The sequence below is a fragment of the Tasmannia lanceolata genome, unplaced genomic scaffold, assembly GCF_043159265.1.
Source record: "Tasmannia lanceolata isolate RefF3 unplaced genomic scaffold, GAP_Taslan_0.1 ptg000013l, whole genome shotgun sequence".
Lineage (NCBI taxonomy): Eukaryota > Viridiplantae > Streptophyta > Magnoliopsida > Canellales > Winteraceae > Tasmannia > Tasmannia lanceolata.
The window spans coordinates 22,378,218-22,399,069 of NW_027518690.1; the positions used below are offsets into that span (position 1 = coordinate 22,378,218).

The window sequence follows — 20,852 nt, forward strand, 5'->3', positions numbered from 1 at the left end:
TTATTTTCTCTCCCCTTCAACACACACACACACACACACACACACACACACACACACACACACACACATATAGGGGTGCAAGTTTGGCCCTGTCAGCCCTGACCCGCCCTGAGCCCGAACAGGGTCAGGGATGGATTTTCTAACCCTAAGGGCGGGTCAAGGTTCATTTTTTTTTTACCCTGACTCAGGTCGGGCGGGTTTTGGGTTAATGCCTCGGGTACCCTGACCCGGCCCGACCCTGAGTTTTCTATTATAGAATTGAACCATCTGTGCATGTTTCTTTTGCTAATGTTTTCTATTATCTTGGATTGATGTTTCTTTAGATTATTATTATTAATTGTCTCTGTTGCCTGCATGTTGTTGAATTCATGTTGTCTTATTTTGTTCTCTTTCTCTGTTTATTGATCATTTTGTTCCATATGATAAGTGGTTGCTTTATTTTTGGCACTCTTAACAGGTATTTGCACTAGGGTCAATTAGCCCGGCCCGGCCCTGCCCAATCAGGGCGGGCTAGGGCAAGCACAATACCCTGTAGGGCAGATAATGGGTTGAGGTTTTCCGGCCCTGACTCAGGGTCAGGGCGGGTCAGGGCCGAGATAATGGGATCCAGGGTTGGGCTAGGGTTTTGAAAAACCCGACCCAACCCAACCCTGTTGCAGCCCTATATATATATATATATATATATATATATATATATATATATATATATATATATTCTCTTATATGCCATATTCCTTAGATATTAGCTTACAACATCTTTCCTTTTTAGTCATGTTTTAAGCACTCATCTCTATTAGTTTAGCATTCATTACGCCTCTGGTTCTTCATTTACCTCCACCTAACAATTCAGGTAACATTCTTATCCATTTTCAATTCATGTCAATCTATGGTCTATAAGCTACTTGATCCTTGTTTCTAAGTTTTTTTTAGAATACAAACACAGCCATGTTTGTTAATAGCACTATTTTACCTTGTCTCTTCCTTTTCATTTGGCTTGGCCCAATCACGAGGATTATTTGAAGATTTAGGCAGCCCTTTAAACACTAAAAGATAAGGTGAATAGGTGTAAAATATTGCTTGACATGCATAGGATTTGGTAGCTATTACAGAGGCTTTACATACTGGTTCACCTTTATCCTCTAGTATTGATAATTTCCCATTATCTTTCTTTGGAGAACTGTAACCCTATCAAGGGAGAGAATTATTCAGTACAACCATATTTTGTTATTTTCATGGTCCTAACTTGTCTTTTCTTATAATCGGCTTGTAAAGTGCTTTTATGGGAAGTGCAATTACATTTTGAGGGGTTCATTAAATACAAAACGACAATACTGATTAGGAAATTATCAAAATATGGTTGTACTGATATCACTTCCTCTTGTTATTTTTTTATTCTTGAATATTGACACTCATTATCTCAATAATTGCATTAGCTCACTTTGTTTCCTCATTTCTCCTTATTGATCTGTGAAAATCCTCGAGGATGCAGAGAATATTTGAATATTCTTCAAAGGGTAAAAGACAAGCTATGCTTAGTGCAAATATCAAGATAACATCATCCATGCTTTTCTTTCGTGTATTGGCTTAGATGCATGTGATAATTCACTAGATTAGGATGTTGCACTTACTCCTTAGTCTGCTTATGGTTGTACGCTCGTGTATTTTTTTTTCATTACATGGGCGATGAAGGCGTTAGCCTAAGCCCATCATTTAGGGGACTTACCAAGTCCTAGTAGCATTTTTTCTCTCATTTAGTAGACTAACTCAGTCTTTTAGATATTTTTAGATTCTAGAATCTTTATTCATTGCAAGGGCAATGAAAGAGTCATCTAGAGCCCTTATTAGGAGACACACTTTGTCTCATTAGGTCATTCTCATGTTAACTTACCAACTTCTCTAAAAGCTTAAGCTGTTAGAGAAAGGCGTTATTTATCTTTTATACTTTAACACTCCCCTGCACGTGTGGCCCACTTGGCTAACATGTGGCACATGTGGTCCCACTTTGAGCCGACCATTGCATGTGGATTTTTTGCTATTCGGGAGGTTTGAACACGAGACCTTTGGCTTTGATACCATGTTAACTTACCAACTTCTCCAAAAGCTTAAGTTGTTGGAGAAAGGCGTTATTTATCTTTTATACTTTAAGCTTTTGGAGAAGTTGGTTAGTTAACATGGTATCAGAGCCAAAGGTCTCAAGTTCAAACCTTCGGATAGCAAAAATCCACATGCGATGGTCGGCCCAAAGTGGGACCACATGTGCCACGTATTAGCCAAGTGGGCCACACGTGCGGGGGAGTGTTAAAGTATAAAAGATAAATAACGCCTTTCTCCAACAGCTTAAGCTTTTAGAGAAGTTCGTTAGTTAACAGGGTCATTACATTTTTAGCGAGTTTGTTTTGTTTGGGGTTTCCCCTTTACCCTAGGGTTTTATCCAAGGGTGTTGCTTTGTGTGTTCCCTTGGACCAAAATGGTGAAAATATTTTAAAAATCGAAAAGATATTGAAACATTTAAAAATCCAAAGAAAAACACTTGAAAACTTTAAAATCTAAAAACATTAGAAATTTGAAACTAAAAAAATATTTGAAAACTTTAAAAACATAAAAAAACATTGGAATATCTAAAATGTACAAAAATATTTTAGGAGAGTAGTATGAGAGTTTTTTTCCGAACTACGTTAGCTTGATCCTCTTCCACGAGGTACGTAGGCAGCTTGGGATTTTTATTTCAAGTCTAGTCAAACTTTTGTAAAAAATATTTCAAACTTTGTAAATAAACCATTTAAACCTTTCAAAAACACAAAAATATTTTAAATCTTTCTTGATAAACATTATTTCCAAAAAGCTCTTCCTTTAGAATTAGGAGTTTGTCTTAGATAAAGTATTATGGTTATTGTGTGTTTGTGTTAGAGTTAGGAGTTTGTCCTAGCTACGAATGCCTCCATCCGGTCAGTTGGTAATCCACACCGCCGACTGATGACTAGAATATGATGCGTTAGTCTGGCCATTATTTTCCTTAGGACATACAACCTAGTTACACATAGGATATAGGAACCACTTGCATTAACTTAAGTCTAACTAAGATTTAGTTAAGGCATATAGGGTGTTCTAAAATTCACAATTCACTTGAATTTAAATAAGGGTTAAAGAAGCTTTAAAAATCAGTTTGGTCTTTTAGGTTGAGTCTAGTTTAGTAGTCTAGATGTCTTAAGCATCATAATTTAAAATAGGCACTAAGAACTATGTTGCCTTGATTCTCGTGGAGGCGGGGATACGTAGGCGGCTTCGGATGAACATCAGACCATCCGAAGAATCAGGCGATAACATTTAGAGTCTAGGGTTTGTTGTGTTGTTTCGTGTGTGGTATCGAGTCATATTGTATGTTTTGTTGTGTTTTCTTACTTTTATGTACAGACCTTACACCTTTAGCTGTAACATGCATGTGTTTGTCCACCAGAACTTAGACACCCATTAGGCATGACACTCATAACTTAGCTATGCTTAGGTAACATTTTATTTATTTATTTTGTATGTGTTTATTATCCCCGGATCATGCATATTTAGGTAGACATTTTCTCGGGGATATTTGTTCCAATTTCACATCATTTTCGCCCAAAACTCTTCAAAGTTGATAATAAATGGCATAAGAAACCAAGTGTTTGCACTTAGGCGGATTGAGATGCTCTTCGGACCTTCCTCATCCGTAATCAGGCACGGACCCATATGTATTTCTGGTTATCTATTGCACAGAGGATTTGGTACGTCTTGGTTTCGAGCCTTGGCTCCAGATCAAGAGGTATCTCTTGTATATTTCGCCACTTGTGCTATGCTATGAGGGTGGCACCTATTTCGAGAGTTCCTTAGTAGAGCTCTCTTTCACGTGGATGATCCAAAAGGACCGACGGGGGACCCGTTCCTCGCCGCCTCCTCAGGATCGGGGTCCACACACACCAAGATCTTTCATGTCGAATTCTTTAGCCAACATTGATTTCACGTCACTCACTACAGAGAGATTGGAACCAAGAATCAACATGTCGTCTACATACAAGCAAATAATTACAACCTTATTCGATACAGAACGAAAGTAAAGGCATTTATCTGAATAACTGGTCTGAAAACCAAAGCTCTTTACTACCTTGTCAAATTTTTGATGCCATATTTTAGGCGCTTGTTTAAGATCATACAAAGATTTGTTTAACTTACAAACTTTGTGCTCAAAACCTTCCATGACAAACCCTTCAGGTTGGTTCATATAGATTTCCTCTGTGAGGTCTCCATTAAGGAAAGTCATCTTTACATCCATTTGATGCACAACATATTGCTCAATAGATGCTAAAGAAAGAAGATTTCTTATCGTGGACAAATGACAGACCGGTGAGTAGACATCAAAGTAGTCTATCCCACTGACTTGAGTATAGTCCCTAGCTACTAAACGTGCTTTATACTGAGCTATTGATCTGTCAGGATTAAGTTTCTTCTTCAAAATCCACTTATAGCCCACAGTCTTAGCCCCTTTTGGCAAATCGACTAGCTGCCAAGTTTGATTTTGTAACAGAGAGCTCATTTCATCATTAATGGCTTCTGCCCATAACAAAGAGTCCCAAGATCTCATCGCTTTCTTATAGGATGATGGATCATTATCTAAATGGTAGGTCACAAAGTCCTCACCAAAATTCTTAGGTACTCTATCTCTTGTAGAAACTTTTAAAGGTTCTGATTCAGAAATCAGTGTAGGACAGGTGTCAGAAATATTCTGTTCAGACTCTACATGCGATTCTGTAACATCTCATTATCGCCACGTATGGTCAAACCATGATCTATGAGAAATTTATTCTCAAAGAATACCGCATCTCTAGATTATATAACCATATTGGTAGATAGATCCAAAAACTGATCAGCAGCACTATCTTCTGCACCACCTAGATAAACACAAGTGTTGGTTCTAATGTTCTACTTATAGTCTCCTACGGTCTCCTACGGTCTCCTACGGTCTCATATCCTCACTTAAGCAATACAGCCCCAAGTCTTAAGAGTGTCATATCTACAAGGATGTTTATGCCATAACTCATAAGGAGTAGAGGTCAATTTAGAATGTGATACTCTATTCAGGATGTGATTTGCAGTTAAAGCTACTTCTCCCTAATAGCTTGTAAGCATGCCAACTATCAATAACATGGAGTTTAACATTTCAGTTAACGCCATGTTCTTACATTCAGCTATGCCATTAGTTGAGGCGAGTAAGGAGCAGTAGTTTCAAGTATTATGCCCTGAGAGGCACAAGATTCCTTAAACTCTGTCATAGTGTATTCTCCTCCTCTATCACTCATAAATCTCTTAATTTTCAACTTCAATTGATTTTCAACACGAGTCTTGAAAATTTTAAATTTATCGAAAGCTTCATCTTTCGATTTTTGGAGATAAATATGACAATATCTAGAAAAATCGTCTATAAAAGTGATTAAATACTTTCGACCACCTCTAGTAGTGAAACTTTTAAAGTCACAGAGGTCAGAATGTATTAACTCAAGAAGTTGTGTGCTTCTAGAAACCGAACGAAAAGATTTTCTAGTGATCTTGGTTTGTGCACACTTCATATCTGTTGAATCTAATCGATATATCTAAAGCTATATTATAAGTTTTAGCAAGTTGAACCATTTTCCTATAATTCACGTCCCAATCTATTGTGTAACAACTTATGATCAATAAGAGTTGAACTAACCTGACTAACTATTTTATTTGCTAAACTCAATCGATACATACCATCGATTAAGAAAGCACATCCAAAATAATAAGAGTTAACAGTTGAAGTTACTCTACCACTCAAAAAAGATGAACACATGCCAGGATTGTTTAAAAGACTAATAGAAATTAAATTCTTTTGAATAGTAGGAACTACTTTAACATTTTTTAAAGTTGGTATTTTTCTTAAAGAAAGGACCAAGTTCGCAGTACCAATGTGAGTTACCTTTGCCTCTGCTCCACTAGCCACTGTAACGGTCTCTTTTGCGGCAACAACATCAACTAATAGTTTCGTGGAGTTGCAAACATGACAAGTGACTCATGTATCTAACTACCAGTCTAGAGAATTACTGGCAACATAGGAACAAAACTATTAGGCTCAGCAGTGCCCACCAGCATATGAGCTTCCTTCTGTGGTGTGTCAGATTTCGGTTTCTTAGGTAGCCTACAATCTGCTGCAAAGTGACCCCATTTCCCACAGTTGTGGCACTTGCCCTTCTTTTTCTGAAAGATAGTCTTTTTGGCCTCCAACTTGGGATGTTCACTTTTAGGTGATTTAGATTTCAGAGGAAATTTCTTGGGATTTGTTACCGCGTCAGCAGCAGGTTGTTGCTGTCTAACCATTTCCAAGTTATTCCTGGCTCGATTCTCATCTTAGATTCGAATGAATCGTTTGAGATCATCTAGTCCCACTTGCACGTTTTTCATTACATTTCAATTTTAAAAGAGTGCCATGCAGATGGTAACTTATATATGAATGCACCCACAAGAAACGAATAATAAACAACAAGTTTCTCATTATTTAATTTAGATCTCAAGTTTTCAAGATCAGTCACTAAAGGAGTGATTTCCTTGTCTTCTTGAAATTTGAAATCCATGAATTTGTCCACTAGATGGGTCTTGGACAATTCCTCCTCTTTCTTGAATTGAGCATCTAAGGTGTCCCAAATTTCTTTAGTAGTATTATATTTGCTATGGGTTTCTACAAGACGGTCTGAAAGACAATTCAACAGGTGGACTTTGCAGAAATCCTCATCTCTAAGCCATTGAGATTCATCAACTTCTTCATCCGTCTCAGTAAAAGTACTCAAAAAGGTGTAAAAACAATTCATATATTTTAGACTGAATTGAGTAACTTCCATGAAGTAAACTCAGATCCACTAAAGGATTGAAGTTTGAGCATCTCAAACGGTATAGTTTGAGTAAAATAAAATTAGAAAGAGGGCACCTGATTGGCGAAACGCTGAACCGAATCCAAGAACCAAGAAACAAATCCAATAACCAAGTTGAAGCCGAATCCAAGAACTAAATCCAAAACCGAGGTCCAAAAACAACAATACGTTTCCAAACAGTAGATTTGGCAAGGAGAGAGAGAGTAACCCCCAATCCGTATCACGGCCAAGAAAAACAATTTGAAGGGAGAGTCCCACTACCAAACGAATGTTGTGGGAAAATTAATCCACGGTCAAATCAATTTTGTACTTGAGCCCACAACCAAAGAATCTGCTCTAATAGCATGAGAGGGTGAGAAGATATGCAAGATGAGTATTGCAGAGAAAGTGGCAGTCGGCTTAATTGAATTCAATTATGTGTACAAGTTGCACCGACCAATTGAATGGAACCCACGCCCAATATAAAACCACAAGCACAAGATACCTACGCCCAAAAAACGAGTTGGAGGGATTCAAACCACAGCCAAACTGATGTCTGTGGGAAAAGAAACCCAAAAAAACAAATTTCATCTTCAAGTAAATATGGGAGAACTTCTTTATGGCAGATGGGTCAGGTAATGATTTGCCACCTAGATCTCTCAAATCCACGTTTAGAAGCTTTGATTCAATTAAACCAAAAGAACCCAAAATAACAGCACCAATGTGAGAAGAAACCCCAAATTTAAATTTTCCCTTTCCGCCCTCCAAGCAGTTAAGATGCAAGGTTTCAATCGGAAAAATTAACCGAGTGAAAGAATCACGTTTCAATCGGAAAATCAACCAAGAGAGGGGCACGTTTTCCAACGTGAGATCCAAGGAGGCAAAGAAAACGATCCAAAACTAGGGTTTTTTAATAATGCTTCAAGATTGTTAGAGGTAATTAGGTCAAGCAAGATTGCTTGACATTACACCCAAGGTATCTAGTTTGGAATACCAACTTTGTTGCCTCTAGCCCCTATATATATCGATACACTAGGGTTAATAACTAGTTAATGGACTCTAGCCCATGTAGGCCCACTACACCGGTCCATTATCTTGTTGGGCTTATATTAGAACATACATGGGTTTATATCATATACCTAACACTAATAATATGTCCCTTTAAATAAGCGAGGACTAACTACCATTTTCTGATAAAAATTAAATCACATACATGTGCATATGTTTAAAAATAGATTGAGGCCCACTCTATAGGAAGATCCAAACCATTCATTTTTTGGGCCCAATACAACTAGTTGGTGCCCTGAAAATCATCTTATAGGATCATTTAAACCCTCTGATTTGTAGAGGGATGACACATTACAAAAGCCTCTAAAATCAAAGGGTTAGGATCATCCTATAGAAATGATTTTTAGGTCATGGTATGATACCGCATAAAGACTCAATTTTTATAAGTTTTCACGTGTAGCAAAAAAAATATTACTACATTGGGGCCCACATAATTGGACGATTTAAATCATTCATTGTATAACCTCGACAAATTGGAGGGTTAGGATCATCCTTCAGAGAAATTGTTTGTGGCAGGGCCTATCCTCGGTGGGCCCAAATAAATGAATGGTTTAGATCATCAAATCATGTGGGCCCCACTATATTTTATTTTGATACTATTGCATCACAGTGTGATCATATTAAGATTCCTGATTTGGACGAACCACTTCTAATCTAAGAGTTATTATACGGTGTAAGTAATTAGAAAAGAAGCCTGCCGGCAAAAGCAAACAAAATGCTCTACAGTCAACCAAAATAGACCCAAATGACCAAATTACTCTTCATTTTATCATTTTTTAAGGGGAGTGATAAAACGACCCCATGTGTCTATCTCTCTCCTCTCTCTCTCTCACCACAGAGGAGAGAAAGACATAGGGGTCGATTTAACTTTTAAGATACTTGGGGTTGATTTATCACTGCCCTGTTTTTTATAGGAAGCTTAAGAACTCAGGTTGGCTCGGGTTGTACCTCATCGGGTCGGATCGAGTTCGGGTTAGTAAATTTTTCTTCAGTTCGGATAGGCCTCAACCCGACCCAAGTTGCACCCATACAAAAAGCTCTCACGAGCCGATTAAAAAAGGAAAAGACAAGTTGGGTTTGTGCAAATATTAAAACATGGTTGTGCTGATATAACTTCTCATTCTCTTGGGTCTGGTCTAGATTTTGACTCTCTATCTCTGTACTCCTGTATATTTGTAATTTAAAAAGAAAGTCCGGAAGGAATACTATCATTATTCTATATTTATTTCATCCCTTACCAAAACACCATTAGTCAAAGCTACCCACGCAAAAAAAGATAGTTAAGAAGAATGAAATAAATGAGGAGATTGACATTCTTGTCTGGTTTTCGGTGCTGTCCGACCACTGACTTTGGGTGTCTAGTTTTCCTCCTCTTTACTTTGCACGCCCCCAAGAGGTAAAAAACTCTCTCTCTCTCTCTCTCTCTCTCTCTCTCTGTTTTTGAAAGATTGGTATTAGATCTTTTTTTTTGGCTTTCGTTGAACAAGTCTAGGTTTCTTTGATCATACCCAGATCTTATCTTTATGATTCAGCTGAACATCTCATTAATTTGGGAAAAGCGTGAAAAGTGTGAGAGAGAAAACCCTTACGAAAAAGTTCCTGATGGGATTCAAAAATCCTATATGAAAATTTGAGAAGAGCTCGTGGGGTGGATTTGAATCCGAAATAGTTCCTGATCTTTGATGTGGAATTGATTTCTGAATCTGGGTTTTCGAAATCTAGGTAAAAGGTGCATTTCACTGCCTTTATTTTTGGGAAGAGAAGTGAGAGAAAGAGGAAACCCTAATTTTTCATGTGGATGAAAATGAAGGTTTTCGGGGAGATTGAAACCTCGAGCTTTTGTTTGATCATTGGTCTGAAATGGGTCTCTGCATCAAGGTTTCTTTGATTCAGAAAGCAGAATAGTTAAAACCCTAATTTTCCTAATGGAAGAGAAGAGAAGAAGCTTCTGGGGTGGATGTAGAACCTCAGGTCTTTGATAATTCCTTGTTATATTCTGTTATGAAGGAGCTTTAGACTTTAACTTTGCAATATCTATTACGATTTTAGAGGTTCTTTCCCTTCTCTCAATTATGATCAAACAGATACTAGGAAAGCTCCCTCGAAAACTGTCTAAATCGGCCGAAAATCGTGAATTTGGGGGGATTGCGAACCCATCATCAAATTCTTCTACAAATTCTAGACGAAGTGATTTAGCGAGTAATCAATTTGGGCACTTGAACAATCCAGTTTTGCTGGGCTCTAATCTTGCTCCGAGTTTGAATCATGGGAATAAACTGCCCCAATTCGCCAATTTGAAGCTGAATGAGAATTCTGTCTCATTATCTTATGAAGCATTACCTAGTTTTCGGGATGTACCTAGCTCAGAGAAGCAGGGCTTGTTTATTAGGAAGCTGAACTTGTGTTGTGTTGTGTTTGATTTCACTGACCCAACAAAGAACCTGAAAGAAAAGGATATCAAGCGACAAACACTTTTGGAGCTTGTGGATTATGTTACCTCAGCTAATGAGAAATTCACAGAAAATTTCATGCAAGAAATCACAAAAATGGTGTCTGTGAATTTGTTTAGGGCACTCATGTCTCCTACCCGTGAGAATAAAGTCTCAGAATCATTTGATATGGAAGAGGAGGAGCGTTCAATGGACCCCGCTTGGCCGCACATGCAAATTGTCTATGAATTCCTTTTGAGGTTTGTTGCGTCTCCTGAGACCGACACAAAATTGGCGAAGAGGTGTATAGATCATTCTTTTGTTCTAAGGTTGCTCGATCTCTTTGACTCTGAAGACTCTAGAGAAAGAGAGTACTTGAAAACAATTCTTCACCATGTGTACGGTAAATTTATGGTACACCACCCTTTCATAAGGACAGCTATCAACCATATATTCTATCGATTTATTTTTGAAACAGAAAAGCACAATGGGATTACTGAACTGTTAGAGATACTTGGTAGTATAATTAATGGGTTTGCTTTGCCTTTGAAAGAAGAGCACAAGTTGTTTCTTGTTCGGGTTCTGATTCCACTTCACAAACCCAAGTGTATACCCATGTACCATCAGCAGTTATCTTACTGCATAACACAGTTTGTAGAGAAAGACTGTAAACTTGCTGATACTGTTATAAGGGGATTATTAAAATACTGGCCTATTACAAATAGTTCAAAGGAAGTCATGTTCCTAGGAGAGCTCGAAGAAGTTTTGGAGTCAACTCAGCTTGCGGAATTCCAGCGTTGTATGGTGCCCTTGTTCCACCAGATTGATTGTTGCTTGAACAGTTCACACTTTCAGGTAATACATTTTTCGAAGTATCATGCCACAAAATGTTCACTTTCCAGTTTCTTTTTTTTTTTTTTTTTTTTTTGAGTATTCCACACTCCTGCCATTTGCTGCCTTTTTCTTGATTGTTCAATTTGGTTACGCTGTGCTGATATAAATATTGGATCTGATAACCTGCTTTAAGCATTTTGATCCTCTCTAGAGATTAGTCTCTTTACATTGTAGTTTCCTGTCTCCTTTATGCTATACTTTCCGTCCCTCCTTGTCATTGATAACCAATGTCACAAATATCTCCAATATTTTCAAAATATCGCATTTTTATCATGACATTTTGATTAAACAACAAAATCCTGATATAATCCCGAGATTTTAAAAATATAGCGATATTTTTATTTTTATCATAAAATATTGCAGTAATAACACAATAGTATTCTGATATTTTTACAATATTTTTATTTTATATTTTTTCTTAAAATTTTTATATTTTTTAAATAATTTTATTTTTATCGTTTTCTCTCTGATATATTCCTGAAAAAAAAAAATTTGATCTCTCCCGATATTTTCCTTTGTTGAGAAATTCCCGAGAACGATATTTGTGACACAGATTGATACAACTTTCAGCATCATTTTTGCTATATTTTTCAGACTTGGAGCTCCACATTTTATTTATCGCCCAAGGTTAAAGTTTCTGTCGATATTATTGTTTCCTCTATCCTTATCACTGGTACGTCTTTTAGCATTTCATTTTACATAACTGGCAGCTTTTTATTTTGGTTGTTGGTAAATATTCTGGGTTGATGGCTTTACCGTCTGGAGTGGGTGCGCTTGAGCAATTTTTTGTAACGCATCAATGGAAGCTGTTAATGTTCAGTTCCATGAAAATAGTTATTTATAATTACCATAGTTTTAAATTTCCATGAAACCAACATGATGTGACCGAAATATTTCTTATTTCATCCCCATCTAAACATATTGACTGTATTAGCGGTATACTATACCAAATACCAATATGTATTACATAATTATTTATATGAATTGCATGAGTATGTATTATGTATAAATATCTATATAAATTACGGGAAATGATTTCAACACTCCGTTGTTTTGATAAGATGCGTTAAGCATCTTATCGTCTAGCATTTAAAGGGCTGTTAGGAGGATTTCACGGTTCTCAAAAAGCTCTTATAAGCCCTTTAAATACTAACGGACAAGATGCTGGGAGCATCTTATCGAAACAATGGAGTGTTGAAATCTTTTCCCTAAATTAAATGTAAATATGGTATCCTCTAAATTATTTGGTATGCACAACAACGCATGTCACTACATGTTCGATGTTGTTAAATCATCATGGGTGGATTTTTTTTTCTTTTTTTCATGCGATGGTTTTCAGTGCATATTTGTGCTTTTTTCTAGCACTTTCTGAAGTTTCATCTTAAATCTCCGTCATTTTGATGTGTTTCCATAGGTTTTTCATAATTTTACAGGGTTTAGATGGAAATTTCCATTTGAAACTGATCTGTAAATTTCCATCACGACCGAAACGCATACCAAAACCAAAACTTGAAACCTTGGTTTTGACTTATAAGGGATCTTTTATTGTGTTGTTTGGCTGTAGAAAATTGCTATCAAATTTTCTTTCCTCGGATTGACACTTTCTTTGGCTGTAGCTTTTCAAACCGCTAGATGATCATATTATCCAATGTTTAGTATAACCTGGAAGGTCTTTCAGCGCTTCCATTATTCATTGTGACGTGTTGATTGCATTTTTTTGGGGGTCCTTGCATGACTTAAAGAAATCACTATAATTTCCTTAGCTTTTTCTTGTGGGTCGACCTATTTCTTTACTCTTCATTGCATATAAAAATACACTTATTTCCTAAACAATTTCTTGTTTGGCCTATTTTGAAATTCGAAGGCCACGTCTTCCAGGCAATCAACTAGAATTCTGGCTTTAAGTTTTTCATGTGAGATTCATGGAGATATTTTGTATATAGTTTCCTATGTGCTTCATATGTTTTCTATTGTTATATTTCTCTTTTAAGAATTCATTTGTGATATGAAGCATGCCTCAGACATGCTATCAACGTTTGTATTGGGTTTTTGAAGGCTTCCATATCTGAATGATTGTTTTGTTGCCAAGTCCACCATAACTGCCCTTTTCAGATTGACCGGTCTCTCTTTTTTTTTTTCCCTATCTTCACACCCTTTGAAGTTTGAACCCCACTATCTTATTTTATCACTCCTATTTTCTTTGGGCCATAGACTCTTTATGATAGATCAATGTGTGGACAGATTTGTTAGACCCATGTTTCTCATTGATTATAGATCTATTTTCTTTTTTTTTATTATATTGTTGGAAACTTGGCTGAATTTGTTTTAGTAATGAAGTATTTTAAAGGCTGGGAATCTTTGTGGAAACCTAACCGGCTTTTGACTACTGCTTGATGTTTATGCTGTTTTGAGAATGCATGGTACTGCTTTATGAAAATTAGAAGCTGTTAATGCTCCAGAAGTTCCTAGTCAATGATTCGCAAACCCTTGGTTTGCACAACTGGACCATTTTCTTTGGAAGAAAGATTCATTACTATTGTGCTAGGTTTGAACACTCTACCTTTAGAGGCTGTTCTAGATGCAAAGAGAATCAAGACCCTAAATGGTTTAGATAGACGAGAGGGGGTTTGAGGAAGAACCTCACATATCTTCAAATCAAATCCTTGTGGAGTGTTAGGAGATTAGGGGAAGGATAAAAGTGCATGGTAGGGGACTGAAGGATGTTTTGGTGGAGATCCCATTGGAGGTGAATAGAGATGATGTGTTGGGTTATGGTTGAACAAACCTAGAAATCCATTTACAGAGCTATATATGGGATAAGTTCTGTGGATTTGCTCTGGATGTTCTTTGGTGGGAGATAAAGAGAGGTGCCACTACCCACATGGAGAGGAGATTTTCTCTGCAATCTGTTGAAAGATCGAAAATCTACTCTTGTTAAACAATTCTTGCTCTTTGGGTGGAGGATTAGAGTTGGGCAGGCTTTGTACTAGAGTATGCATATAAATAGCCAGATTTTAGCTCACTCCAGTTGGTCATAGCCAAGACGACCTTCTAGGTGAAGGCTGTACTAGAGCAGGTGGTCGAAAGGGACATTGTTTCGAAGGATAGATACATTGGCGGTTGTCGTCGAAGGCGATGGTGATATCCGTGGGTGGAATCTTGGAGCCAGGTTGGGGACGGCAAATCTGCTATTGTGTTCTGCCTCTGTCATTGTGGATGAACGATCAGATCGAAAGCAGTGCAGAAGAGGAAGGCGATGAACAGTCAGATGAATCTACAGAGGATGAAGACGAGTTTGAATTTCAAACCCCTACGTCAATCCAGCTGTTGAGATATGCTTGAGTTTTCAGCCGATCTTGGAAACACGCAGCCTTCTAGTATGACACGGGAACTGAAGCCTATCGTGTTTGAATTGGGTATGGGCGTATCACAGACATTTGGCGAAGATTACTTGGGCTTTCTGGAGATGGGCTCAGCATCTTTGGATGGGCCCGCTTCAGAGTTGGTAAGAATCTCAGACCTTGGTAGACCTTTTCTGGGTTGGGCTTAAAGGACTAGGCCTTCGGGTTGGAGGACCTCAAACCTTTTGGGTCTTGGAGTTTCAGGGCCAGTAAGACTGAATAAACTTTTAATCTGTCTTTTTGAGATTTTTGAGTTAAATCTTTATGTGTTCTCCACTATCTTATGGTCAGTTTTCGAACGTGCCTTGGATGGAAGAGATTTGTCCAGAGTCCGTTGGGTAGTTTGGTCAGAGATGGGAAGTGATTCTACTCTCACTGATGACATTTGGTAGAGGTGAGGGATGTGGTTAGGTTCCGTTGAGGCTTGGTAAAACAAGTCTCGTTGAAGGTGACTTTGAAATAAGTAGGAGCTCGATGGAGGATATGAAATGCTTTTCTCTTCCAACTTTGGAATTGTCTCCAGGGGTGAACTTTTGTCCTATGCAAGGCAGTGTTAGCCTAGACTCCATTGAAGATGAATTAGAAGTTTTGCTTGGAGGTTACAGGGTGGAAGGCGCAGAAGCTTTGGAGATTTCATCCAAGTAAGTGTTTTTAGGGTGAGTTCTTGCCTTGGAGGAAGCTGGGTGAGGTAACGGCAGATTAGTGAGATTACTCCCAGTATTGGTCTACACCTATGAATGAGTTCCTGGATCTAGAAGCTATTCCAGATGGCTTGGCGATTGGTGAGCTTCGGTCCTTTAGTATGCTAGCTGATTGCTCCTCAAGTATGCCCTTCACTTTTTCTTGGTAGCTCTCTATACTTTGAGCTAAAGTTTGGGATGAGTTCTCTCCTCCTTGATAGCTTTCTATACTTTGAGCTCAAGTTTAAAAGCTCACGAGGTCAACCATTTATTTGCTCGAATCCATTTTGTTTTTGACCGATCAAGAAAGGAAAGATGGAGCCATAAAGCCAAACCTAGAAAAATTAGCCTGAGATAAAAGATTTCATAAGGCAGAAATGTAATCTATATTGGTTCTATGTGGGCCCAATCTTTGATGTTGTATGTGTGTGGGTATTAATGATGGGGCTTACTACCATCAGTGGCATACTTGATATATTCTTTTACCGCTCTATATGTAAGATGGATTAGAAGCCAAGGGGTGTAACTTCAATCCCCCCGACTTCCTTCCCTTTCTTTCTCCCACTTTCTCTCTCCTCTTCTTTCTCTCTCTTTGCTCTTTACCTAGTTAATTATTATTGACAACTCGGTATCAAAGCAAGGTGTTGCTCTTTTGCTGATTGTCTTTCAAGTTCCCTTGCAACTACTAGGACGTAGGGCTAGGGTCAACAACCATATGGGCCAGCGAGGAATTTGATCAATAGGATTTTGTTTGTATGCGTTTTTTCTTGGTGATTTTTTTATGCTTTTTGCAATATTCGTTGCCTAGGGTTTCTAGGGCCTAGAGATGCATCTTCTCCAAGAATCCTTAAAAGTCATATCTTGTTTACATTGGTACCTTTTGTGGGGCTTGTGTATGTTGTTTTCCCATGAAAGTTTGATCTATTACAATTTTCAGAAGAATTGATTCTGAGAAGAATTGGATTTCTCGGTGAAATATCTAACATTAGTTTGATGCCCTCCTTATATTGGATTCTCTTGGGTTGTGTGGCTAGTCCTTTGGGTTCAGTTTTTTTTCTTTTTTTCGAAGGAGAATAAATGAGATTTGTTTGGTGAATGAGATGTCTATGATCAACACTTCTACTTCTTAAGCTTCAAATCCGGGTCTATAATGGCTACTCATGGTGATAGTCCAAATCTACAAATGTAAAATTTGTCTCTACAAGCTACGTAGCTTGGGCACAATTTTCTAAGTTGTATATTGGTGAATCTGAGAAGTTGAGCTGAATTACTAATAAAAAAAAAGGCACCAAAGATCGATGATCCCATATATTCGAATTGGGAGCAGGAGAATTTGATGATTATGTCATGGATTCTAGCTCGATGCAGCCCCACATAAGTCATAATTGCATGTTTTTGGAGTGAGAAAACCAGATCTGGGATGGTGTACATGAGACCTATTCCTAGGCTCATAATGTAGCCCTATTGTTTCAGCTCTGCCAAGGCCCAAGATGTGGCAGGTCTTCGTCAGTGGTCAAATGAACAGGTACGGGGTACGATGGTAGCCATGTACGTGTATGATGAGAGTAGGCTAAGTTGGTTCGCTATATGGGGGTTGCAGGTCGGTTTGGAGTGCTAATCTGGGTCGCTCTGGTGCTGTTTCTCTCTAGTTTAATGTTATACCAAGAGATGCTCAAGCATTGTTAGGCCTTATCTTAAATGTGACGATCAAGCATATCAACAGGTGGCTGGTGACAGTTTTTGGGAAAGGTTATCACATTTGACAGCTATTTAAAAAAGAGATTAAAACAGGTAGTGCCAATATCAATTTTTGGGAAAGGCAATAACATTTTACAACTGTTTAAAAAGGAGGTTAAAACTTGTAGTGCCAATATCAGAAGGCTCGCGGTTGGATTTTTTGTTTAGCGTTTTTAAGTGGTTGCATGCCTTCCACGGTTCCCGTTTTCTCTCCTCTCTTATATCATTTACACTCCTATGCAAAAACAAGAAAGCAGGGAAGGAGGTTTTACAATATTTATATATATATATATATATATATATATATATATATATATATATATAAATAAATAACAATTCAAGGCACATATGACTTATCATGGTTAAGATGTTGGCTAGAAGCCAAAGTAATTAGATGTTTTAATTAATGTGATAGTACCGTTGCTTCAAAAGAAGGCATGAGCACCTATTGATTAGCTTTTAACTTTAAGGTTTCACATCTTTACCATGCAGCTAATACCATACAAGGGGAATACAATATACATAGAGTGCTATACAAATAGACACTTATACACATACCAAGGATAGCTGATGATGACAAGTATTTAGAAATCTATCATAAGACAAGCAACTCTATCCTATTGAGAGGACAACTAGTTTTAGAAGATTTCCTATAAAGGCACACTAGGTTTCAACTTTTAGGGAAGATTCATTTTCATATTCCTTATTACCTTGTTAGATGTGTTTTGATTGATTGAATTTTAAGTGAGATAACAAATACTTAGAGTTAAGTACATAGTCATACCATTATAAGTGAATGTAATCTTCTAGGTACAATGACATGAGTTTCTAAGATTAATCAAAGACGGTGTATCATGTCACGAATGGTATGTACACTACATTATAGATACATAAAAATCAAGCAAGATAAGCATGTATATCTACCTACAAGAGTTCATATGATTTTACCAACTTAAGCACAACTCATTAGATACAATAAGACAATCAAGAATAGGCACATGTATCTCTAACTCATTTTTTTTAAATGATTCAAACATTGAAGCACAATCAACTAGATGCAAGGGATTCAATCTATCTTAGGAGTATAACATCTAGCATGCAAGATTACACAAGATATAACTTTTAAGCACAAACTAGATACAAGATGATCAATTAAGATTTGTAAGTTGTATCTAGCAATCAATTTCTAAGAGATTTAACAATTAAGCACAAACCCCTGAATCTGAAATACAATCATGTTTAAGATTCAAGTAAGGGGTTTTGGAACCCAAACCAACTTGGTTCCAACAAGGTTTTTCTATACAATGAGTCATTTTTAATCCAAACAAACCTATATGATTTTACAAATCTAAGTCTACACATAGATTTGTAATGTCTAAATCTACCACAATAATCACACAAGTAATAGCTAGTAGATGAGGAACAAGTGGCACTACAAGAATCCATGTGAGTACAAACATGTTTAGTACTTTCTTGTAGTTTGTGAGCTTTCAATAAAAGATTTTTATTTTTAACTTTCATCTCTTTAATTTTATTTTTCAATTTGTCAACTTCAAGAGATGAGTTAGATTTTAGTTCTTCTTCCTTTCTCATGGTGTTAAGATTTTCAATTATTTTCTTCTTCTTCCAAATTCTTGTTTGTTTTACTTAATTTTTCTTCCTTTGCTAATAATGTATCAAATTCATTTTTCAATTTGTCGATATCCTTTCTTATAGTAATATTTTTAGATACTTCTTCCATTAATTTATCATGAATTTTTTCACAAGTATCATATAATTCTTCATATGACATTATCTCATTTGCATCATCCTCTTCATGAAGTTTATCTAAAGCCATTAGACATATTTTCATCGAAGTTCTTTTCGAGTGTAGTCCAAATTTCCTTAGCATTTTTTCAGGATGAAACTTTATCAAACATGCAAGGGGACAAGGCACTACATAATTCAATGGTGGCTTTAGTATTTAAGAGAGATAATGCACTATCTTTTTCTTTCAATTTTTTAAGGTTGGTAATGGAAAAATGTTTTTCAATAGTTTGCCAAACCCAAACTCTAGACTTTTAAGGTAGATCTTCATATGGATTGACCAAGAGCTGTAATTGGATCCATCAAATGAGGGAAGTCTAGAGTCCATAGGTTGCCTTGGATCTTTTCGCTAGAAGATTTTCAAATAAAAACCTATATAAGAGCCTTTAGCTTTGATACCAATTGAAATTCCAAGTGGCAACCCAAGAGGAGGGGGTGAATTGGGTAATTAAAATTTTTGCTCTAATTAAGTGTAATGTTAAAATAAATTTTAATAATTAGCAATTATGAGTTTGATTAGGATTTTGAAATCAAAACAAGTTTAAATCTAACCCTTGTTCAATTAAGCATAAACATAAATGAAGGTTAGAAGTTACCAAACACCCAAATGAGGCAAGAAGGAGAGGAAAGAGACCATACAAAGATTTATAGTAGTTCGGTCACAAAAGCACCTACTCCACTACCCAAGTACTTGGTATTTCCTTGAGATTTTTCTTCACTATGATGGGATTCTTCAAATGCCGAATCCCCAAACTTTACAATGAACACTGCCTCCAAGGGAACAAACCCTCTTTGCAAAAACGCATCCACGAAGATCAACCATCTTCACACACCGCCTCCAAGGGAATCACTTCTCTTCACAAACCGCTTCCAAGGAACAATCCATCTTCGCAAAACCGCCTCAAAGGAAATCACTCATCTTCGCAAACCACCTCCAAGGTAGTGATCCCTCTTCGCAAACCGCCTCAAAGGGAAAAGCTCCTCTTAGCGCCGGATTCACCTTTGTTGTTGGGCCGAATCGTAGACCCCGATTACATTGAATATGGAAGAAGATAAAGCTCACTCAATGCCTCTTGATAGGTTAATACATACAATCAATAGCTCACAATCTCTCCAAAAAGATTACACAATAAAAGCCCTATGGTGATCCTCTTGATAAATGTAGAATATGCAAATTCAAAGCATGAAGAGGAGAAACCTTAGATATGAAAGTTTTAGGCTCAAATAGATGTAAAATAATTTTTCAAAAGATGGTTTAGTTGGTCTAGGATAGGGTATAAATAGCCCATTTGAAAATATGACCGTTTGGGGGCAAAACAGTAAATAACTTGCTAAAGAAAAACTACCCGTTTGAGCCCCAACGGCTACATTTCGATACTGGCGCAGTCGACCAAGGTGTCGGAGTTGCCCGTCTTATCGGGCGTTCTCTTTTTTATTTTAAAAATTTTATCGCCACGGTCGACCGGGTCTATCGCGGTCGCCTATCGAGAGCAACCTGGACTCTTTTTATTTTTGTCGAGATCCCTATCCACGGTCGCCCGGCCCTATGGCGGTCGACCGGCCCAACCATGCTGGATTGTTTTTGACTTTTCAAAAACATATCCACGGTCGACCGGGATGCCCCGGTCGACCGGCCCGCTAAGTTTCGGTAGGTGCTGGATTTTCAGTCACCTTACCGCGGTCGTCCGGGGAACCCCTGTCGACCGGCCCTTCTTTGAAATCTTATTTTAAATATTAAAATCCTAGGGCTTTGGGCCATGGTCTTTGGGTTTTTGTCCAAGGTTTTCAAACACATTTTGGGGATTGTGGATGGTTTCTAAAGATATCAAATTTGTTCTAAGAAAACCATTTTTGAAAAGCTTTGAAAGTGCAAATACATTTATGCAAGAGGACTCCAATACAATCTCAAAGTGTGTAACCTTGAGTCTTCTTGGAATGTCTTCTCTCCTT

At 37.4% G+C, this 20,852-nt stretch overlaps 1 protein-coding gene across 4 annotated transcripts in view; it reads left to right on the forward strand.

Annotated features, from left to right (window-relative positions):
• The first annotated feature begins 9,125 nt into the window (after positions 1 to 9,125).
• Positions 9,126 to 20,852, forward strand: part of LOC143889952 (serine/threonine protein phosphatase 2A 59 kDa regulatory subunit B' eta isoform-like) — a 62,845-nt gene continuing 51,118 nt past the window's right edge. Inside the window, exons 1-3 of one of the 4 annotated variants that reach the window (XM_077394366.1) lie at positions 9,126 to 9,351; positions 9,468 to 11,239; positions 11,873 to 11,951. In XM_077394366.1, coding sequence (XP_077250481.1) covers positions 10,028 to 11,239; positions 11,873 to 11,951 — 1,291 coding nt within the window. In that variant the 5' untranslated portion in view covers positions 9,126 to 9,351; positions 9,468 to 10,027. Of the gene's footprint in view, positions 11,240 to 11,872; positions 11,952 to 20,852 lie in introns of all 4 variants that reach the window. The other 3 variants (XM_077394367.1, XM_077394365.1, XM_077394368.1) reach the window with 3 other exon arrangements.